The 25254-nt window shown below is 41.1% G+C and overlaps 1 protein-coding gene across 2 annotated transcripts in view; it reads left to right on the forward strand.

The window, feature by feature from the left end:
- Positions 1–24292, forward strand: part of LOC134227241 (RNA helicase aquarius) — a 355300-nt gene extending 331008 nt beyond the window's left edge. Inside the window, exons 1-4 of one of the 2 annotated variants that reach the window (XM_062708599.1) lie at positions 11468–11586; positions 15352–15892; positions 15949–16897; positions 22003–24292. In XM_062708599.1, the coding sequence (XP_062564583.1) occupies positions 11572–11586; positions 15352–15892; positions 15949–16897; positions 22003–24184 (3687 nt within the window). In that variant the 5' untranslated portion in view covers positions 11468–11571 and the 3' untranslated portion in view covers positions 24185–24292. Of the gene's footprint in view, positions 1–11467; positions 11587–15351; positions 15893–15948; positions 16898–22002 lie in introns of those variants that run through there. The other variant, XM_062708591.1, reaches the window with a different exon arrangement.
- Positions 24293–25254: the final 962 nt, after the last annotated feature.

Raw genomic sequence — 25254 nt, forward strand, 5'->3', positions numbered from 1 at the left:
ATACGCACCAAGTCTCACTGGCGTACAACATCATAGATTTCACATTGTAGTTGAGTATTCGAGGTTTGGCGCAATGCATTGCAATGCCTGGACCGATTGGATCTCCATGTTCTATGTTGACCTTGGTCCACCGCCAGACGTTGGCCGGCTTTGGTTTACGACCTTCTCCACTGTTTGCCCGGCTACCATGTAGATGAAATTGTTCACATCCAACGATTTTGGGGTAGCAGAGTCTAAGTCCAAGGGTCTGACGACCCCTCCCCACAACCACTGCGAGTTAGGGGGACTGCCTAAGACGCGGTGGGATTTGGCAGTGGGCTCTGTTAAACCCCCAAGAAAAGTTGCATGAGTTCGCAAGCACGCCCTATCAAACCGATCACGCGCCGCTGAAAGCGCACAAGCCCAACAGGATTGCCAATTGGCACATCAGGATCAAAACCAGTGATATCCTGATTATGGTATTCTGGTCGCGTGTTAACGGACCTTGTCCTGGAAATAGCAGTCTGACATTCTACTCTCTTAGTAGAGCCGGGTGACACTGATTCGAAACGACGAGGGGGTTAATGGGCAGGCTGTCTTCCGTCCCCTAAAAGCGTGGGGGCCTAGTAGTACGCTGTCCAATCCTGCCACCAAGCTTTGCCTGCTGGTGGGAGATGCCCTTTCCTGACTTGCGCTGATCCGGCCCTGAACACGAAAGTTTCAACCCTCGAATGGTCTCCCACCATGCCGCAAGGTGGGATCGCTTAAGACGACTACTCCAGTAGGATTCGGCAGTAGCAACAAGAGGGCCCAATCGAAATGAGTACTTCTAACAAAAAACATTTGAGGAAGCAGTAGCGGGTGAGGTGGTGCACCCCTTCTTGGCAAGGCCTCCTCCCAATAGGGTGGACGCAGGAGAGACTGAGGCTACTACTAGCAGCGCCGAAGTCTCTGCGGTGGAGGTGAGAGACAGCACAGCTATCAGTACTCTCGACGGGTCACTACCCGACATGCGGGTGATCGTCGAGAAACTCGATGAAATCAACGAGTTTACGAGCGCGCGGATGAATATCAGCAAGGAGCTGAAACACAGCTTGCTGGTACTCTGCAATGCTCGGTACTCTAGTCGCAAGACAAGAGTAACAAGCGCTCGTCAGGCGGGTGGCTAGAAGGGAGAAGGCTGACAAGGTCATGCAGACCGAGGCCTTCTCCTTCCTAGGAGGAGCGACTATAGCCCAAGAGGCGATAGATTTCGCCTAGCGGGCTAACGAAATTACGACTACCCCTGGTTCGAAACGCCCCAGGCTGCAATCAGACGGTAGCGTAGTACGCATCGCCAAGTGACCACCAAGTTGATACCAAGTTGACGATGATGCAGATGGTGGTGCGGTGAAGCCTGAGAGGCCTCGACCAGAAAAAAAGCACAAGTCGTCGGCCTAAGGTGCACACTTAGAAAAAAATTACCGGCTTCGGTAATTCATTTACCGAATTCTCAACAGCTGAACGGTCGGTAATGAGTTCGGTAAATCATAAAATTACCGAAAAATCTGTAATCTGAATCATCAGCAACTGCTGTCAAATTTACCGAACGATCGGTAATATTCACCGAAGAAACCAGTAGCCGTACTTACCGAAGAACTGTAAATGTCATTTTTTCATTGTTGGTATCAAATACGACTGATCGGAATGAAGAAAAAAAAACTATGTTTTGATGTGTTCAGTCATCTATTTCTATTTAAATCGATTAACGTTTATCATATTAGCATTAGCATTTTGAATTCCATTTTGGTTGCATCAATTTTGCTACACTTTTCGGGGTGGAAATCTATTAATTGTGTCGGAATCAGCACAGCGTTTTTCTTAATTCCTTCTGCGGCATGAGTTCCGAGTCGAAATATGGCGATGTGTTTCTTTCCCAGTTGAATATGCTGTAATATTTTTTGATGTTGTAAATATTTTCCATAATGATAAAAGAACATACGATACGAACCTACCGTATATAACATTCTTCATAGGTAATATTATTTTTTTCTTTTCACGAGCTTTCGGAAAACTGAATAGCACCGCTTGAAAAACGAACTGACTGAACGACATTTTTTGGGGTTTACCGAAACACGATTTTTTTTCGGTAAATGGAGACACCGTTTACCAATGCTTCGGTATTTTCTTACCGAACTTCAGCAATTCAGCTCATTTACAATTAATTCGGTAAAATATTTGACAGTTGGCAATAAACAAACAGAAAAACACCGAAACTTCTGTAAATTTGTAAATTACCGATTTTCTCCTGTAAAATGAATTACCGAACTCGAAGTCTCTGTTTAAGTGTATGACTATCAGCCAGCCTGTGCCATCGGCACAAGGGACCGAAAATTCCTGGTAGTTGGTTAGTAGGGTTAAGCGGAAGTCGGACGTATCCCGACCTGTAAAGAAGACAATAAAGAACAGAGACAAGGTTTTGCTGGTCAAAACCGACAAGGCTAAAGCTTGAGCTCGAGCTTGATTGACTGCTCGTAGTTGCTACTCCATTATGACCAGATCAGCTGTTCTTGCACAAAGAACCAGCAGATATTTGCTTGGGACTAGCACTCATCTTCAATGTACAAGTACTGATGATCTCATTTGTTTGGTCATACTGGCGCCTGCCACGTCTGAATGCAAGTCACTGTAGGGAAAGGGGAGGAAATGATGATGTAATCACTCGCCCATTGCATGCCGAATATACCTCTGCACTTGCCACGAGCTCATGCGGAATTTATTGGAATTTTTGGGTTAGGTTCGAGAGGTAGAGGTTCGTGTTAGTTAACGAGCTGCCAATGTTATAGATAGAAGAAAGCAACTGATAAAATTTCTAATTGGGTGTAGGAAACGAGCTTTTAAGTTCATTTCCAATGCTAGCAGCTACTGCTAGAATAGTCAAGTTGAAGGTATAGTATAGAAATGGAAACGGTATAGAAGTCCATTTCTAGTTCTAGCTAGAACATGGGAAATATAAAGAAAGATGCAAAGTAGGAGAATGGAACGAACCTGGGATTGAACCCACGACCTCCTGCGTATGAGGCAAAAGCAATGGCCATATGTGGCCCCATGACCTCCTGCTTATAAGGCAGAAGCGATAACCACTAGACTACCGAGCTCGTCTTTTTGTCAAAACCGACAAGGCTAAGAACGCTGAAGTCATGAAATCGATACGGGCAGACGAAAGTCTTTCGCTACTGGGCGAGGACGTGCGAAGCGTCAGACGCACCAATGCCGAGGATCTAATTTTGGTGCTGAAACGTGGAGCGCATGCGAGCGGCTCGGCTTACAAGAAGCTGACCCAGGAGGTTCTGGGTGACGGCGTCGAGGTGAGGTCCTTGGGTGCGGAAGTGTCCCTGCAGTGTAAACAACTGGATGAGGTCACGGATGCAAACGACATCGACAAGACATCTGTAAGCCTAAAGAATGGACCATTCGGCACTCAGGTAGCCTATCTCGGGTCACCGGTTTCGGATGCCAAAAAGGTCGTGGAGCGGGGGAAGTTGAAGATCGGCTGGTCAGTATCCCCAATAAGCATACTCCAGTCAGCTTCAGTGGATAGGTGCTATCGGTGCTTAGAGTCTGGACATAGGTCCCATGGCTGTAAGCAACATTGTTACCGACTGGACTCTGTCTTTTAGGTAATAATCATACGAGCTGTATAGTTGCTAGTAAAGCTAACTTACCTGACATGTGGGTCGTACCTGGAATGAGTGATTAGCTTCTTCCATCTAAAATTACTGTACCAGGAAGTTTGAATAATTTAACACTTTAATCATTTTTGCATGCTAGAATCTTTATTTTATACACATTATATATTAATGTTTGTGCACACGCGCTCGTTGGGGCCACCTGCTACCACGACATGCTGCTTCCGATGGAACCGCTCTAACCAGCACCGAACCTGCCACTTTTAACATCTCCTGGAGTCCAGCCTTCTCCCTTTTTCCTTCGCTTGCCCTGCACTTATATCACGTGATCGTTCTTGCATTGTCCCTTCAACCGGTACTGATTTGCTTTGCGACACTCTCGGTCCCGGCTTATCGACACACTTCGGGCCCCCTGCCTCTTAGCCTCACTTGTCGCCTCTTACATGCGGTTTAGGAATCGACGGTTACGGATCCCGCATCAAACATCGATTTCACTCTGTACACTGGAGCTACTATCCTCTAACACTCACTTCCGCCTAGTACGGTACTGCTGGGATCGACGGTTTCGGATTCCGCCTCGAAAAGCGTTTTAACCATTCCACTAGAGCTGCTATTTCTAGCACTCACTCGCCGCCTGGTGGCTTGGATCCCGATTACGGATCCACTCTGGACAAATGTCTTCACTCAGACCCAAAGGAAAAGCACTTATTTCCGATAACGTGGTCACGAATAATCAGAACTTTTAACGCGACCGGATTATGCTACTACTCTGTCCCGGTCTTCCACTATCGCCCTGACGCACTTAGTAGTGTAGAGATTTTCCGTCAATCACCGTGTTCAACAATTTACACCAGTGAACCGGCACTCTTCTACGGTCGGATCTCGATAACCGTGGGCCTTATTGCACCCTCTTTAGGAATTATAGCACTCCCGGGGAATGTTTCCCGTACACTTTCTGCTATTCAAAATCAATCGGGTAACTGCGTAGCGAAAAGAAGCATCGATCGTTTTCTTCAATCTCACGGGACTAACTGCTGTACAGTGCCTGCGACGGGTTCGGTGTGGTGTGCTACATGGACATTTTATTCTCTCCGCTCTCCAACGATGATCGCCGCAACCTTAGCCTAGGGAGTGTGTGCGGTGGATTATAAGCTTTTGCAGCTACCACAAGCGTGGCTATTTACAGGTGTATGTTACCCTTTCGAGAACCACCTATTTTCCCGCATCAGGTTGGGCTTTTACCTCTTTTCGTTTTTTCTGGTTTCGTTGTATTAAACTTATAATCCACCGTACACTCTTCCATAGTGTTAGTTCCCTGATCGCGTCAAACACATATATCGTGGACACAGCGACCGATGCGGTACCCGATCGAAGAGATAGTACACTCCTGCTGAGGGTGTCGCGATAGCTAAGATCAAAGGTGTGTTATATTGTAGCTGCTATGCCCCACCAAGTTGGCCAGTAGAACAGTTTAACCAGATGATCGATAGGCTATCGTTCGACCTAGTGGGTCGTAAGCCGGTCGTCATGGCAGGAGATTTTGACGTGGGGTTGGGCAGCTGCTGCACCAATCGAAGGGGTCAAGCGTTACTAGAGGCGCTAGCAAAGCTCGACGCAGTGCTAGTCAATGCTGGTTTCACTAGCACGTTCAAAAGGAACGGGGTCGAGTCATGGATTGACGTAACGTTTGTGGATGAGGGATACATCCATAGTGATCATCTAGCAATTCGCTTTAAGATCAACTATGTCGTGCAACATCCGAGGTCCGGGGATCCCTGTTAAGTCCGTGGGTGGATGAACAACCACTTCGACAGCGAAGTTTTCACCGCAGCCCTGGGACTTGAAGCCAACACTGAAGGTATAAGCGGGGATGCGTTGGTAGCTGTCCTACCACGCGCGTGCGGCGCCACCATGCCGAGGAAAGCCCTGCCGAGAAATGGTGGAGTTCCGAGATTGCGGCCCTTCGATCAACCTGCCTCAAAGTTAGACGAAGGATGCAACGTACCCGCACTGAGAATGAAAGAGCGGACCGCCGTGAAGTGTTTCGAGCTGCGAAACTGGCCTTTAACAAGGCCATTAAAAGCAGCAAGAGAGCGTGTTTCGACAACGTATTTGAAGGGGCCAACGCGATTCTATGGGATGACTCCTACAGGATAGTGATGGCCAAGGACAAAGGGGGCTCTTCAACCCCCGAAAGTTCCCCGAATTGGTTGGCGAGGATTATCAAGGTACTTTTCCCGTCCCGAGCCACAAGTCCCTGAACTCCGCAAGGCAATATGGGTGCGGCCGAACTGGTGGCTCCGGTGACGAACGAAGAGTTACTCGCGTAACGAACAAAGCTCTAGGGTCTGATGGAGTTCCGAACAGCGCTCTCAGGGCAGCAATCATAGCGAACCAGAACATGTTCAGGCTAGCTATGCAGAGATGCCTGGATGAGTGTAGATTCCCCGATTGATGGAAAAGGCAGAAATTCTCAACAAAATGTATGAACCGTGGACAACCTCCATACACCCACTCCTCCCCTACCAAACTGTCCACGTGGTATATGGACAGCACCCAACAGAACAGGCGAGGTATTCGATACTGTGCGTTAGTGACACTTGATGTGAAGAAGGCAATTAATTTGGATTTTGGGAAGCTATCCAGTATTTTGCGCTTGATAATGGCGGCCAAGTGAGTGCCTTTTTGACATTCAAGAGGTAGAAAATATTTACACATTTTTATCAACGTAGGCGTTGAATTCTTGAAAAATATTGGCACTCATCAGCGAAGTTCTCGAACGTCAAAGTTTGCTTTCATTTTGCTACATTTATTTATGTATGTTCTGATTTCAGCTACAAAGATTTTCTCCTTGTTTTTTAATTTACCATAAACAACTTGGAAACCTGGGAATACACATAAGTTGGCTGATGCGCCCTTAGGACGACCTGGCGAATACTTCGTTCAGACTCCGGACACCAGCACGTCAGGATGAGTTTGATGGACATCAAATTTTAGTTCAATTAATCGGGTTTGATTTCATTTCAACGGGCTTCGGATTCGATGATCGCAGAATCTTTCTCAAAACTCGTCCGTCCAAAAAGAATTGTCCTCTAGACACTTATATAGTAGAGTAGTGTGTCAAAATCCATAAGCTCGCCTGTGTCTGCGTTTTTCAAGTCCGTTGAAAGCAGCTTTTCGGGATTCTAGCCTAGAGATGTCGTAAAATCCCGATTAATCGATTAGTTACTAATCGATTACTCTTGATTCTTGTCGATTATTGAATCGATTAAACATTGTATAGTAATCGATTCAAAATTAATCGATTATCACAACGATGAATCGATTAATCGAAATAATCAATTAATTTTCGACATCCTTATGATGTCGTAAAATTCTGATTAATCGATTAGTAACTAATCGATTACTCACGATTCATCTCGATTATTGAATCGATTCATCGTTGGGTAATAATCGATTCAAAATTAATCGATTATCACAACGATGAATCGATTAATCGAAGTAATCGATTAATTTGCGACATCTCTATTCCAGCCCAGAGATTCTGGTGTCCGGAGTCTGGACTGTCCGTCAAGTCTATCCATCCGTTTGACTATCCACCAAGCTGAGTGTTTGTAATTTTAATGAGTTTTTGAAATACATCGAGCAACTGTTACTGATCATTATATTCTGGCCCTAGCCTTATAACAAAAAAAATAGGCTGGGCTTTGATTAAACATACATATGAAAATTACAATGCAATAAATATATTTGAAAGAGAGCATAAACAACAAAACATGCGTATGGGATTCTGGACTACGCAAAGAAGTTTGACCATCCGATATCTACAGACACAATTAGTTTATTTTTAGGTTTTATAGTGAGTTCATTCAAAACTCTCAGAATCACATATACGAATAACAATCAAAATTCTTTTCTGAAACACGAATTCCAACGATTGATACATTTAGATGTAATTGCGTCTAGCATGATTGACATTCCCAAGTGGTGTGCTTGTGATGTTCATAATCTTCAGCTAAAAATTAAAGATGATTATTTGAAATTAGGATTAAATTGTAGCGAAAGAAAGATTTAAACAAATAAACGAAAGATACTTTTTTGACGTTTGTTGGTTCAAGGCAGAGCTGGTGAGTGCCAATATTTTTCATAAAATCGTAGCCTACACTGATTATAAAACGTAAATATTTTCTACCTTCTGAATGTCATTAGGAACTCACTTGGCCGCCATTATCGAACGCAAAATACTGGATTTCCAGAACCGTGTATACGACGGGGTTCTGAAACTAAAGTTCCCCCCTGGTGTTAAGATCGTCAGCTTCGCCGATGACGTAACCTTAAAGGTCTACGAGGAGTAAATTCCCGCGCTAGAACTGACCGCAACACACGCGATCCTGAAGCCTAAAGCTCGCTCAACATAAGACGGAGGTGATTATCGTCCACAACCACAAGTCCGTTCAACATGCAGTGATTCATGTGGGTGAAGTCGCGATCACATCAAAGCGGAATTTGAAGCTCCTTGGGCTTGTTAGGGGCATCAGGGACTATGTCCAAGGGCTTGACGATCCCTCCCCAGGCCATCTGCGAGTTGTGGGGCTTGCCTAGGATGTGGTGGGGTTTGACAGTGGGCCCTGTTAAACCTCTATAAAAAGCTGCATGTATCCGCAAGTAGGCCCCACCAAAGCGACCGTGTGCCGCTCAAAGCGCACAAGCCCAAGTCCTGGTGTTAGGTGGGACGCTAAACAGCCCTGACACGACGGCCCTCCGACGAGACAGGAGGTTTGCGCAGGCCCAATAAGCCTCCTGGAAAACCAATCATTACGAACAATATAAGTGATAACGCGATAATGCGATAAATAAATAAATGAGGTCGTTATAAACGACAAGTTGACCTTCGGCAGCCATGTCGATTATGCGTGCAAGAGGACTTCAAGTTCAGTTTCACAGTTCCAAGGTGTGTGCCAGTAGACGTAGCGAACCGCGAACGCATCAGGGTGACTTCGGTTGCCAGATAGCAGCGCGAGTGAGATAACTCTTCTAAAGGAAGGTGGACCCACTGGCTGATACCTAACATATCGAGCTGGGTGGGGAGACCTCATGGGGAAGTCCACTTCCATCTGACACAGTTTCTGTCAGGCCATGGCTGCTTCCGGCAGTACCTCCACAGGTTTGGGCACGCGGAGGGCCCTGACTGCCCAGAGCACATACTGTTCGTATGTCCTCGTTTCGACGTCGAAAGAAGAGCCATGCTAGACGTTTGCGGTCGGGACACAACCCCGGATACCCTTATCCACAGGATGTGCCAAGCGGTGGAGAAGTGGAACGCAGTTTCGACTGCAACCATTCAGATTGCTTGCAGAGAATTTGGCGCGCCGAGCAGCAGTCGACAAGCATGACTAACTTGTGATTGGTTAGTTAGAGCGAAAACAGGCTGAGCGCGGGGAAGTGAATGAGAGGTTTGCACATGTCGAGGTAAGAGTGTCCAAGCGGGTGGCAACCGCAGTCGCCACCACAAGGCATGGCGGAACAGTGACCGCATAGGTGTTAGTATGGACTCCATATGCCGAGCTAAGAGGGTCGTAGCGTAGAGCTGTTGGTACCTCTCGCTATCGACACCTCGAGGCATGGCAGAGGTGAGTAGAGTGAGCATCCAAGTCAAACTCACATGGCATGTCAGAAGTGAGAACCTAAGTAAGTCCCACATGGTATGTCACAGCATGTGTCAGGAGGAGTGGCAGGGTGAGTGAGCACCCAAATAAGTCTCAGATTTGTGTGCTAGAGCGTGAATCAGGTGGTAGGGTGTTCATCCAAGTTAGACTCACATGGTGCGTAAAGGGTGAGCACCCAAGTTAGACTCACATGGTATGTCAGTGATGAGCATCCAAGTAAGACTCATATGGTGCGTCAGAAAGAGTGTCAGGGTGTGTTAGAGAGAGCACCCAAGTAAGACTCATACGGGATGAGTACCTGTGTGAGCGTGAATGAGGGTTGCGTTGCGTTGCGTTGCGTTGTAACGGAGTATTTCGTAGATTGCATACTGATAGCTGTCATGTATATTCTTTATTTTTCTTACCCCAACTGCTTATGGATTACTATTTGGGAATTAATAGCAACCCAATTGGAGGTCCAAAATGATAAAGCATGAAAGCTACCATTGCTGGCCACGCCCATCTTCTCCGTCACTAGGGAAGGGAAGGAAATGATGATATGACATCTACTTAAAGAGAGGCCAGCGACTCACCGACGCCCTCATAGATGTCAAGGAGTTGGATGGTTGGAAAGGAATATAGTTTAGGAGTATCATCATAAGCAAATGATATGATAAGATTGAATACACGTTGGGAATGACCATGCTAAGAAATTTATGTCACTCCATTGATGATTTTGCTGGGATGGGGCGAAGCTATTAAAATTGCCCTGGCTAATAAGCCTAGGTTTAAGCGCCATTGATCGCTCTCTGAAACGAGAAAGAAAGTTAAATATTTAAATCCCTTCCCCCTTTTTGTTTCTAATTGAAATTGTTAGGGAAATATTGATATCTGTATATGTTTTTGTAATGAGCGAGAATCAAACATGTAACTAGACACGTAGTGCATCATGAACGTCACATCACCGCGAACATGCATACTAATGTACAAACTGAGTGAAAGAAAGTAATATTCAAGGCTGACATTTACCGGATTGAGCGCATAATAGATTGGGCTTAGCGAGATAATTGTACAATTTTATTTTAAACAACATGTAAAGACTAGATTAAATTATGTGAAAATGTATATACAAAAATGAAAAACGCATACAACATACATACAAATCCCAATGGAATATATGGTTATATAGTTAAGAATAATAAGTCAAAAAGAGAGAAAATGGAATGAGCTCACCAAATTTCCTTGCCGTTTGAGGTCCCTGTGTGAGCGTGAATGAGGGTGTACATTAAGTACTGCCTATCCCCCAGAAATAATGCTGGGAGGCAGTTCCTGGGGGAACCAGGTTATTAATAGAGAGGGTAACTGCAGTAACCTTCTTTTGCTTGGATGGGTTCAGTGGGTCCGGCGGGCTGGCCTTCTGCCTTCCGTGCCAATCCCACTCCCTGAGTGATTATTTCAGGTGTCTGCATGCAGATTTGCCTTCATCCCTCTACAAAAATAAATAAATAAAACAGTGATTGTATCTTGTGTAATGGCCGCATTATCCATCGAAAAATACAATTCCTGCAAGAAGGGTCCATGAAACAGTTAATTGCTTCAGATAACTTTCCACTGTTGGAATAAAAAGGTCAATGATTGGCCACAATGCATTCGGAATATTGAATAAGTTCAAAAAAACGGTCCACAAGGTCTTTAAAGGAGATCAACCCTCGCTTGGACGGAATACTTTTTCTGGAAGTGCGAATTGCATTTTTTTTCTAGATGGATGTTTCTTGGAAACATCGGTTTTAGGCAATTGCGGGAATGTCTTACTGCAACCAGGGTCAAAAGAAGCAGTAGCGTAAATAAATCCCCATTACCTTCAGTTTTTTGGCAAGCTGGGGGATTCTGGCTGCACTGCCACACGTCGGTTGTGTTGATTTTGGCGCTACGTAAATTATTCAATTAAAAAGTGTAATGTAAAGAATAAAACGCGAGTGAAAAGTGGAAACCAAATTAAAATGTTTCAGCATTCAAAGAAGTGAGAATGACAATCATAAAATAGAGTGAATAACGCAAAGAAATGTCGGTTTGCGATGAATAGTTCTCCCATAAGTTTTTTTTTCTTTTTTTCTGTTGTTGAGGAACGAGCGCCTGTATTAGCGGAAAGTGAAAATAATTCCGTGACAAAGTGCTACCTATCCCAATTGTTCGGAAAAAAGCTTTTTGAAGTGTATCCGATAACGAGAATTCATCGTTGCCGTCTAAGAAAATCTTGAGTGTAAAACGTCCCTGCTGAGATGCTGAAGACTCCGGTGAGATCAATCCATACATTCCTTCTCTTAACTTATTTTTTGTAGTTGGATCACTGCTTATTTGAAAATAAAACCAAAATGTAGCCTTAAAACCCTACTTCCCCACAGAAAGCTTATAAAATAATTAACATAAACATTATTGGAAACTCTGCTACAAAGCAAAGCTTGTTTCATTTCCATGCGTTCCAGTTTTTGAAGTTCGTCAACAATATGTTAATTTTCAAGTTTCCCAAAAGATGGCGCAAGAATAGCTTGACGACAAAAGCTGATAGTCGATTTAGGGGAAGTTGTCAACGATTAGGACTCTGAAGATTCGTACTAGCACCAATTTCTTTATTGTTTTCAATATCAATGCATATTATTTTTACGGACGGAGATTTAGGCAACTAGTTATCGAATGCTGCGGATTGGTATTTAGATCTTGTTGGTGGAAGCAAGCGGATCGTTTTGGTGTTCGGATGCCTGCCGATTATTCTAGGCATCCTCCAAGCCTACACGGTGGAAGATTTATGTTGGCTATAGGGGGAACAGAGAAGCTTTGAGCGCTGGTATCATTTTCAAGTTCGTACTCATTGAAAAACCGAACCATCGTATTGTACACTTTAATAATACAAAGCCTATTCTATAGATTCTTTCTTTTAATTTCTCGTGCAACGTTGATCGCTCTGGTCATCCATGGCATGGCGAATTGTACAGCTATCCAGCTCATATTTTTATAATCTCATATTCGAACATAACCATATTTTTATATTTCTTTATTTGAGTTTTTTTATATTCTCATATTTCCATATTTTCATATAGCCATATATTTTCATACATACAATTACGTTATCCTGCACAGTGGACGAGAATGCGCGATGCGAACTCTAATTTGAGTTGTAAGAAAAAGAAAATAGTCTATAAATCCGTCGTACAAACAAATTTAGATTGGATTTCCAGAAGGAATGGAGGATATTCATTCAGCTGTTTTAAAATTATGGCATGTCGCTGTTCTAAGATAATACGACCAAAAAACCAATGCAATTCTGTACATGAGATATTTTTATGTTTGTTGTGCTTATATTTTATCAAAGTTTTGATTGTCATCATTTACATGTATGCATATTTTATTGTAAACATCCCACTAAAAAGAGCTATATAATTTTTCTTGTTCCATATGATTATATTTTCATATTTTAATGATGCTTTTTACAAAATTTATGAAAAAACTTTATTCATATGTTTTTAAAGTCGCTATACTTAAAATAGAAACCACTGGAGGAAATAAGGGGAACTAAACTGAAATACAAGCATCAATGTGCAATGATGTACGGATACTTAATATTTGTTCATTTTTTATTTATTTTTAATCAAGTACATATCACCTTTTAATTCATTTTACGAAGAATACAGTAGGCAAACGGTTGTGGTAACAAAATTTACTCTTTGATTCAACCATATGCGGATAGGTGGTTGGATTTTATCTTATACATAAAATTTTGTTTGTTTCAGCAACATTTTACGGACGAGGGCTCTGGTGCAACATCACACAACAATGCCAACTTATAGTTTATCAATTATTATTAGCTTTTTTTCAGAGGATGGTTAAACATTGTTGTTTGATTATGATTCATCTTACTATATGCCACACACATATTATTTATATCATGTTTTTATATTTTTATGTGATAATCGATGTATTCATACGGCCACATTTTTTTAATGAAACAAAACAAAATGATATAATTTTTTCATAATTAGGTCCCCATTAAACTTATCTCAATCAATGCTGATGAAGGATCTGGCACAAGATTATACAACAATGTCAACTTTAATTTTAAAAAAATATTATTAATCTTATTTCAGAAGTATGCTGATGATTGCATGGTCATTACTAAGGTATTTTAAAAGTTGGTTTATTATTTATCTCACTTTTTATCATTTACATATTATTCAATACCAAATGCCATTTTTTTACATTTTGATTGTTATATACATTGAAAATTACGCTTTTTCGCCATGGAAAGCACTCCATAATAACCCATCCAAATTCCAACTCCAGATATCTATGAAGGTCGCGCGAGTTCTCCGCATCTTCTTAAGTAGGTATCTAATCAACATTTCCTTCCCATATCCCCACTGATCGTAAGGACCTGGCCAGGTGTTGAACAAAGAGATCGTTGAATGAAAAATATGTCAAGTCCCAGGCTGTTTTTCTGGCGCATCTAACGTCTCTATCGACAGCCAACCCAGGATAGTGTGCGGTCAGTTATGCTATGCTATGCTATGCTATTACCTTCAGTTTTTGGCAAGCTTTTATGGATGATTTTTGTTCTTTTACAGCGCGATCCCGGGGAAGACGGTTGTTTCCTCTTTTCGGACACGAGTACCTCCGAAGAATCATCCATATCGATATCAGCTACTGCTCCTCGATTCACAATTTTTGCATTTCTGGATCAACCTAAAACTTTTTTAGGGCATCTTTAATCAGTCGCACCATTCACTCCGCCTGATCGTTAAATACTTTCAGGATGGTATGCCGGACTTTTAATAACAATAGCCTTCTGGCTGGCATCCGTACAAAACATTCACGACCTTTCGAATCCGAAGCCTCCAGGTCACCGACAATGACCACGTGGCTCAAAAAACACTTTTTTATTTTTTTTTTTTGATGGGCCGCCCTGTTATTCGGTTTTATTTGATGCTCTGATGCTCTGGACAAAATTTCAACCAAATCGGTCAACGTTTGGGCGATGCTAAACTTGTTGAAAGTTTATATGGAAAAATGTATGCAGGAACATCCAAAAACAGTGATTTGCAGTTGAACGGCACAATTAACGATCAAAAACCATGATACTCATTCAGTTCTTGTAGAATTTAATACAGAATGTTATGCTGAAAACCGCGAGATGATTAGACTTTATTATGGAAAGATATTAGCATTTTACTGGAGTGTTGTAGGGGTGAATTTATTTCTTTTCAAAGGTAAAAGAAACGAAATTTGCTCAAACCCCACTTCAGAGAAATGCTAATAACTTAGCCAGGCAAACCCTAATCTTCTCGCGGATTTCTGCATAACATTCTGTATTAAATTCTCCAAGATCTAAATGAGTATCATAGTTCTTCATCGTAAGTAGTGCCATCCAACTGCAATTCACTGTTTTTGGATGTTTCTGCATACATTTTTGCATATAAACTTCCAACGAGTTTAGCACCGCCCAAACGTTGACCGATTCGGCTAAAATTTTGTCCAGAGCATCAGGGCATCAAATAGAACCTAATAAGAGGGCGGCCCATCAAAAAAAATTGAAAAAAGTTTTTCCCACATTATTTTAAGCCACCCTAATGACCACCAAACCGAAAAAAGGTCAATCGCCAACGGCATGCAGCAACACAATATGCATTTCATATGACAATCTCATGAAATATTTTAAGTTCATTTAAGAAATTAAGTGTAACTCGGTTTCAAAATAGTGCCATGGAATGATTTTTTTTTTCAATCGGATATTGGATCCTGCGGATATCTCTGAAATTCGAACAAATTGTACTAACTAAAGTTTCGAACTATTTTTTCAAGCATAAAAATCTCAGTTATTTGCTATCTAATTTAAGGTCATTTGTATAGAAATTGTAATATGCACTGGGTACACAACCTTCCAAAACTCTTACAGTTAGGGTTCTATTCACTGTTGTAGGTGGATAAAGTCGTCGAATAGCCAAATAATAGAAGAGAATTTCCAATTGACATCATTTGGTAAAACATGTTTTCTCTTTATCCTGTTACAGCTTCTGGACATGTTGAAGTTTTACGCCCGCTTCGAAATCAACGACGAAACCGGCGACCCGCTGACCGACCATGACATGACCCAGATCCACTACTCGAAGATCAAGGCCCTACAGAAGGCGGCGTTCGCCAAGTTTCCAGATCTGCGGCTGTTCGCTCTGAGCAACGTGGCCAACGTGGATACCCGTGAATCGCTGGAGAAGCACTTCGGCGCACTGGACGGCAGGAGTCTGAAGGAAATCGCTTGCTATTTGAATTTGGTGCCGGAGCAGCTGGAGGCACCTTTCGATTGGCACCGTGTGGATGAACCGTTTCTGAGGGAGCTGTTGATTTCGCGGCATGAGCGTCGGGTTTCACAGTTGGATTCGCTGAACGAGATGCCGCTGTATCCGACGGAGGAGATCATCTGGAATGAGAACATTGTGCCAACGGAATACTACTCGGGGGAAGGATGCTTGGCCCTTCCGAAGTTGAATCTACAGTTTTTGACGCTTCATGATTATTTGCTGAGAAATTTTAATCTGTTTCGCCTAGAGTCGACATGTGAGTTAAATAATTTAGAACTATGAAAATGCAGAATAAACATCCTTTTTTTTCAGACGAAATTCGTCAGGACATCGAGGATGCCGTAAGTCGCATGCTTCCCTGGCAATCGGAGGAAAGCGAAGTTGTGTTCGGAGGTTGGGCCCGAATGGCACTTCCGATCCAGTCGTTTGCGGTGGTTGAGGTTTCCAAACCGCACATTGGTGAAAAGAAGCCGTCGAGAGTGAGGGCGGACGTCAGCGTTACGCTGAACGTTCGCAAGGAAATTCAGGAAGAGTGGGAGAACCTGCGGAAGCATGATGTGTGTTTTCTGGTAACCGTCAGACCGATGACACCCATTGGCGTCAAATACGATTATAAGGAACATTTTGTTCCGCAAGTTGGGTTGGTTAATGTAAGAGGATGTGAAATCGAGGGGATGTTGGATGCAAATGGGCGAGTAATCGAGGATGGAATCGAACAGCGACCTCAGCTGAGTGGAGAGCAACGTACTTACCGCGTATGGTTGGATTCCAATCAGTACCGAGTGGACATGGATATGCTTCAGACGGGTGGCGATGATGTGTATGAGGGATTCAACATCATTATGCGCCGAAAGCCGAAGGAGAATAACTTCAAGGCCGTTTTGGAGACCATCCGTCACTTGATGAATACGGAGTGTGTAGTGCCACCGTGGCTGCATGATATCCTGCTCGGATATGGCGATCCAAGTGCGGCTCACTATAGTCGTATGTCGGATCAGGCACGCGTTTTGGATTTTAATGACACCTTTCTAGATATTGACCACGTGAGGAGTAGCTTTCCAGGCTACGAAACTGTGGTGAAGGAAACGGAGCCAAGTAAGTTGGTGCGTCCCTTCCGGTTGACGTTCGAGGACGTTCCAGAGCAGGTCGATAGTAGCGATGAGGAAGACGATGAAAAGAAGGTTGAACTACCCAAGAAGATCTTGGTTGAACCGTATACGATACCGAAGCGAGGACCGTACAAATACAACGAACCCAAAAAGTAAGTTTAAGTTTAGTTATTCGATCTCTTTCCATTGTCGGTGTTTTATTACCAACCGGGACATTGACGCCTCGCAGCTTTTCATTTGGAACTTTCACAGCACAATGTTGTTTTGAAAACCCAATCTAATTCAAATCCAATCCAAATTCAAATGCAAAACCAAATTTAATCTAATCCAAATAGTTCCAATCCATATTCAATCGAAACCAACCAAAATCCAATTGAAACCAATCCAAATCCAATCTACACCGAATCCAAATTCAATCTACTTCCAAATCCAATAAAAAACCAACGCAAATCCAATCCTAAACCAATCCAATTTCAATCCGAAACCAATTCAAATTTAATCCAAATCGAATCCGATTCTAATCCAAATCCAATGCAAATCGAATCAAAATTCATTCCAAATCCAATCCAAGTCGGATTCAATTCCAGTCCAAAACTAATCCAAATTTAATCGTATTCCAATCCAAATTTTATTCAAAACCATTCCTATCCAAATTCAATTCCATTCCAAAACCAATTCAATTCCAATCCAAAACCAATCCTAATTCAATCCAAATCGAATCAAATTCCAATGCAAAACTAATCCAAATCGAATACAAATTCAATCCAAATCCAAATCGTGTCCAAATTCAATTTAAATTGAATCCAAATTCAATCCAAATTTAATTCAAATCCCATCAAATTCGTATCCAAATCCAATGCAAATCTTTCACAAATTCAATTTAATTCCAATCCAAAACCAATCCAAATCCAATATAAATCAAATCCAATTCTAGTCCAAATTTAATTCAAATCCAACCAAATTCTAATCCAAATCAATTCAAATTGAATCAAATTCCAATCCAAATTAAATCCAAAACCAATACAAATCAGATTCAATTCCATCCAAGTTTAATTTCAATACAATCCAATTGTAATCAAAATTCTATCTAAATCCAATCCTAGTCGAATACAATCCAACCCAAATTCAATCCAAATTCAATCCAATTCAAATATGACACCAGTCCAAATCCAATCGAATTCCAATCCAAATTAAATCCAGATCCAATTCAATTCCAATCCGAAATCAATCCAAATTCAATCCAAATCGAATCCAAATCCAAACCAAATTTAATCTAAATCCAATCTGAAACTAATCCAAAAACAATACAAAACCAATCCAAATCGAATCTAAGTTCAACCCAAATCCAATTCAAATGCAAATCGTATCCAATTCCAATCCAAATCTAATCCAAATCCGAGCCAAATCCAATCCAAATTCAATTCAAATCCAATCAAATTCCAGTCCAAATCCAATCCAAATTGAATTCAAATTCAATAAAATTCGAATCCAAATCCAATCCACATCCAATCCAAATCAAATCCAATTGCAATTCAAATTAAATCCAAATCCAATCCAAATCGTATCCAATTCCAGTCCAAATCCAATCCAAATTCAATTAAAATTTAATTCAATTCCAATCCAAATCCTATCCAAATCCGACCCAAATCCAATCCAAATTCAATTCAAATCCAATCAAATTCCAGTCCAAATCCAATCCAAATTTAATTCAAATCCAATCAAATTCGAATCCAAATCCAATCCACATTCAATCCAAATTCGATCCAAATCGAATCCAATTACAATTCAAATTAAATCCAAAACCAATCCAAATCGAATCCAATTCCAATCCGAAATCAATCCAAATTCAATCCAAATCGAATTCAATTCCAATCCAAAACCAATCCAAATCCAATCCAAATCGAAGCCAAATTTATTCCAAATCATATCCATTTGCAGACCAAATCCAATCCAAATTTAATTCAAATCCAGTCAAACTTGAATCCAAATCCAATCCACATCCAATCAAAATTCGATCAAAATCCAATCCAAATCGAATCCAATTACAATTAAAATCCAAAACCAATCCAAGTCGGATCCAATTCCAGTCCAAATTCAATCCAAATTGAATACAATTCCAATCCGAAATCAATCCAAATTTTATCCAAATCGAATCCAATTCCAATCCGAAGCCAATCCAAATTCAATCCAAATCCAATCTGAAACCAATCCAAATCGAAGCCAAATTCAATCCAAATCCAATCCAAATCGTATCCAAATCCAGTCCGAATTTAAAATCGAATCTAATTCCAATCCACATTCGATCCAATTCCAATTCAAATCCAAATCGTATCCGATTCCAGTCCAAATCCAATTTAAATCCAATTCAAATTCAATTCAATTTCAATCCAAATCGAATCCAAATTCAATTCAAATCCAATCAAATTCGAATCCAAATCGAATTCATGTCCAATACAAAACCGAACCTTATCCAATCCAAGTTCAATCCAAATCCAATCCAAATCCAATCCAAATCCAATTCAAGTCCAATCCAAATCCAATCCAAATCCAATCCAAATCCAATTAAAATCCAATCCAAATCCAATCCAAATCCAATCCAAATCCAATTAAAATTCAATCCAAATCCAATCCAAATCCAATCCAAATTCAATCCAAATCCAATCCAAATCCAATCCAAGTCCAATCCAAATTCAATCCAAATCCAATCCAAATCCAATCCAAATCCAATCCAAATCCAATCCAAATCCAATCCAAATCCAATCCAAATCCAATCCAAATCCAATCCATATTCAATCCAAATCCAATCCAAATTCAATCCAAATCCAATCCAAATTCAATCCAAATCCAATCTAAATTCAATCCAAATCATATCCAAATCATTTCCAAATCCAATCCAAAGCCAATATAAATCCAATCTAAATCCAATCCAAATCCAAATCCATTCAAAATCCAATCCAAATGACCACATCTAATCCAAATCCAATCCAAATCCAATCCAAATCCAGTCCAAATCCAATCCAAATCCAATTCAAATCCAATCTAAATCCAATCTAAATCCAATCCAAATCCAAATCCAATCCAAATCCATTCAAAATCCAACCCAAATCCAAATCCGATCCAAATCCAATCAAAATCCAATCCAAATCCAATACAAATCCAATCCTAATCCAATCCAAATCCAATCAAAAACCAATCCAAATCCAATCCAAGTCCAATCTTAATCCAATCCAAATCCTATCCAAATCCAATCCAAATTCAATAAAAATCCAAATCCAATCCAAATCAAATCCAAATCCAATCCAAATCCAATCTAAATCCAATCCAAATCCAATCTAAATCCAATCCTAATCCAATCCAAATCCAATCCAAATCCAATCCAAATCCATTCAAAATCCAATCCAATCCAAATCCGATCCAAATACAATCCAAATTCAATCCAAATCCAATCCAAATTCAATCCAAATCCATTCTAAATACAATCCAAATCCAATCCAAATCCAATTCAAATCCAATCTAAATCCAAATGCATTAAAAATCCAACCCAAATCCAAATCCGATCCAAATCCAATCCAAATCCAATACAAATCCAATACAAATCCAATCAAAAACCAATCCAAATTCTTTTCAAATCCTTTTCAAATCCAAATCCTTTTCAAGTTCGACCCATATCCAATACAAATTGAATCCAATTCCAATCTACATCCAATCCAAATTCAATCCAAATCCGATGCGAATTGGATTCAATTCCAGCCCAAATCCAATTAAATTCGAATCCATATCCAATGCAAATCGAATCCAATACAAAACTAATTCTTATCCAATCCAAATGCAATCCTAATACAGTCTAAATTGAATCCAAATCCAATCCAAATCGAATCCAATTCCAATCCAAAAACAATCCAAATCCAATCTGAAACCAATCCAAATCGAAGCCAAATCCAATCCAAATCGTATCCAATTCCAGTCCAAATCCAATCCAAATTTAATTCAAATCCAGTCAAATTCGAATCCAAATCCAATCCACATCCAATCCAAATTTGATCAAAATCCAATCCAAATCGAATCCAATTACAATTCAAATTAAATCCAAAACCAATCCAAGTCGGATCCAATTCCAGTCCAAATCCAATCCAAATTCAATTCAAATCGATTCCAATTCCATTCCAAAACCAATCCAAATCCAATCTGAAACCAATCCAAATCGAAACCGAATTCAATCCAAAGCTAATCCAAATCGTATTCAATTCCAGTCCGAATCCAATTCAAATCGAAACCAATTCCAATCCAATTTCAATCCAATTCCAATTAAAATCCAAATCGTATCCGATTCCAGTCCAAATCCAATTTAAATCCAATTCAGATTCAATTCCAATCCAAATCCTATCCAAATTCGATTCAAATTCAATTCAAATCCAATCAAATTCGAATCCAAATCGAATTCATGTCCAATACAAAACCGAACCTTATCCAATCCAAATTCAATCCTAATGCAGTCCAAATTCAATCCGGATTTAATTCCAGTATAAATCCAATCTAAATTCTTTTCAAATCCAATCCAAATCCTATCTAAGTTCGACCCATATCCAATCCAAATTGAATCCAATTCCAATCAACATCCAATCCAAATCCGATGCGATTTGGATTCAATTCCAGCCCAAATCCAATTAAATTCGAATCCATATCCAATCCAAATCGAATCCAATACAAAACCAATTCTTATCCAATCCAAATGCAATCCTAATACAGTCTAAATTGAATCCAAATCCAATCCAAATCGAATCCAAATCCAATCCAAATTCAAACCAATTCTTATCAAAATCCTACCAAGACAAGAACCAATCCAAATCCAAACCAAATCTCATTGAAGTCCAATCGAGTCCTATCCAAATCAAAACCATGTCCAATCAAATTCCATCTCAAATCTAATCGAAATTCGATTCAAATTCATTCCATCCCAAAATGCAATTTAATTCCGATTCAAAATGCAAAACCAATCCAAATCCATTCCAAATCTAATCCATACCCAAAACAAATCCAATCCGATCCCTAATTTAATTTTTTTCCAAATCTTATGTCCAAAATCTATTTTCATAACAAATATTTAGTATCCAATCTATAAATCCCGTTTTCAAACATAAAAAATCGTATCCACTACATCGCTGTTTTTATGACAATATGCCTGCCAATGAGTCGCTTTTAATGAAAATAATTCTTTTACTCACACTTGCAGTAATATTCAATTGATTTGTATTTTCAGGAACGCCATTCGCTTCACACCAACCCAAGTGGAAGCCATCAAGGCGGGTATGCAGCCGGGTCTTACGCTGGTAGTCGGTCCACCAGGTACCGGTAAAACCGACGTTGCGGTGCAAATAATATCCAACCTGTATCACAATCATCCGAACCAGCGCACCCTAATCGTGACCCACTCCAATCAGGCATTGAATCAACTGTTCGAGAAAATTATGGCCTTGGACATCGATGAACGACATTTGCTACGTTTGGGTCATGGCGAAGAGTCGCTGGAAACAGAGAAGGACTACAGTCGCTACGGTAGAGTCAACTACGTTTTGTCCAAGCGTATCGACCTATTGGGACAGGTTCAGCAACTCCAGGACTCGCTTGGAGTTACTGGAGATGTGGCTTACACCTGTGAAACAGCAGGTCACTTCTACTTGTATCAGATCATTGCCCGCTGGGAGAAATTCCTTAGCGAGTTCGAAGGCAGCAAAGAGTACAAAAATGCTTCTGCCTTTGAGGAAGAATTTCCATTTACCAAGTTTTTCCAAGATGCCCCTCAGCCCCTGTTTCATGGAAGCACTTTTGAAGAAAATATGGAGATTGCTCGCAGCTGCTATCGGTACATTTCCCATATTTTTACCGAGTTGGAAGAGTTTCGGGCTTTTGAGCTACTTCGCAGCGGTTTAGATCGATCGAAATACCTTTTAGTCAAAGAAGCCAAGGTCATCGCCATGACCTGTACTCATGCAGCCTTAAAACGCAAAGAACTGGTCAACATGGGTTTCAAGTACGATAACATCCTAATGGAAGAATCCGCCCAAATTCTTGAAATCGAAACCTTCATCCCACTTTTGCTTCAGAACCCCATGGATGGGTACAACCGTTTGAAGCGTTGGATCATGATCGGGGATCACCACCAACTGCCTCCTGTAATCAAAAACATGGCATTCCAGAAGTACTCGAACATGGAGCAATCGCTTTTCACGCGTTTGGTTCGATTAGGTGTACCAACGATCGACCTTGACGGCCAGGGTCGTGCCCGCTCCAGTATTTGTGAATTATACAAGTGGCGCTATTCCAAGCTCGGCGATCTGGATCATATCACCCAATGGCCTGAATATCTCAACTGTAATCCAGGCTTCGCGTACGGTTATCAACTGATCAACGTGGAAGACTTTAATGGCATTGGCGAATCGGAACCCAATCCCTATTTCTACCAGAATCTTGCCGAAGCCGAATACATCGTAGCAGTATTTATGTATATGCGTCTTATTGGATACCCGGCGGAGAAAATATCCGTTCTAACCACATACAACGGGCAAAAGCATCTAATTCGAGATGTAATTGACGCTCGTTGCGCTGATAACCCTCTCATCGGAAAACCGCACAAGGTTACCACGGTAGACAAGTACCAGGGTCAACAGAATGACTACATTCTTCTGTCGTTGGTTCGCACCAAAACTATCGGTCACATTAGGGATGTCCGCCGTCTGGTGGTTGCTATGAGTCGTGCCCGCCTTGGACTGTATATTTTCGGACGGGTTTCGCTATTCAAGAATTGTGTTGAATTGCAACCAGCATTTAAGTTGCTCACAAAGCGCCCTCTCCAGCTACATCTACTGACCGAGGAAACCGTTCCATGTTCCCGGAAAGTCGACGACCAACTTGAGAAAAAAGCTCACGTTGTTAAGGATATGACCGAAATGGCACAGTTCGTGTACAACTTCTACATGAAAAAGGTCAACGTAATCCGCGACGAAATGGAGAAAATGAAGGAACTCTACGAAAAGCAGCAAAGGGAACAGGCTGCCAAACAACCACAAGAAGATCAGGCAGCGGTGGCCGCTGCCAAAGCGGAAGCGGAAAAAGCTCAAGAACAACCGAAGGAGTTTGTTCCGACTCCCATCTGTAACGAGGTAGACATGATGGACGATTTGCACCAACAGGCGATATTGAAGAAACGATCCAAAAAGAAGGGTGGAGCTATATTGACTATTCCGAAGCCCGTACCGGTTAAGGAAGTAGTGGTCGAAGAGAAGGAAGAAGAAAGCGACAGTGGAGCGGACCAGGAAGTTATTTCCAAAAAAATGGAAGTGGAAGAGAACCGCGAGGATCAGGAAGAAGAAAAGGAAGAATTGATTGAGACGGAAGCTTCTACCGAAAATCAACAGGAAAGCAATGAAGACGAGGATAAGTAATTACATGAGGTAAAAGGTAACAATTAATTTTATATTCCGATTCAATACATTACCTATTTAACTTTACATTTTTCAATATTTCAATAAAAGTAATAACAATTTAAATAATATTCGAAGTTTTTTTTTTGAGAAAGCCGTATGTTGGTTATACTTATATCACATTTTATTCTGAAGCACAAATTTAACTTTTTCATTTGATTTTGATGTGATTGCAAATCAACTATTTGATAAGAAATTGCACTCGGACATAAACTACAACAAAAAGTATAGTGGTTAGCGGTTACACTCACGTTTTCAACCAAACCTTTCGAACTTGCGAGGAATATTGAGTGGTAAAAAATTGTATCAACTTCCACCACTGGATGAGTTCGATTCCTTACCGGATTAATTAGCACTAGACTAGAAGATCAGAAACAACGTGTTCAAAGTAGGTATATCTATCATGGGAAGACCTGACACTCCTGGATGGGATGATGAATGTACATAGTTGTATTCTAAGACATCAGAGCCTTCAAGCTTTTCGTAAACACAATCTTAGCTGTTCGAAAAGTACTAAGGCTTGGAAGAAAGCAAAACAATCTGCTTAATGCTAAACAATGTAGCTACTGCCAATGTTTTGTCGAGAGACTAGGTCACGAGAAACCTCAATGACAACATTTTGAAAAAGGGCCCGCAACAAGTGGAACAGCATCTCCATCAACGAGAGTGAAGAATACTTCAATCGGTGGATGTTCAACTTCGCAAAAAGTTCTGTTCAAATTTCGTCAACTAGACCGCTACTTCGAGAATCAACCCTTGATCCCGTTTCTCTGGGTGAGCCAAACTCCTAGATATCGCAAAAAAAAAACGATTACTTCACCTATACAACTGTTTCATGGAATAAGACATTCTACCTCCAGAATTGTGACAGGTAAAAGCTAAATAGTGGGTTCCTGGCTCGTGAGCTGCAGAAGGTCGGCGTGAGTGTGGCAGCAATCCAAGAAATACGGTGGCCCTGAACTGGAGAACGTCAATTCCGGGCGGTGGATCCCATAGCGAACACTTCATTCAAGTACAACATCTACTATAGC

The sequence above is a fragment of the Armigeres subalbatus genome, chromosome 1 (assembly GCF_024139115.2).
Source record: "Armigeres subalbatus isolate Guangzhou_Male chromosome 1, GZ_Asu_2, whole genome shotgun sequence".
Classification (NCBI taxonomy): domain Eukaryota; kingdom Metazoa; phylum Arthropoda; class Insecta; order Diptera; family Culicidae; genus Armigeres; species Armigeres subalbatus.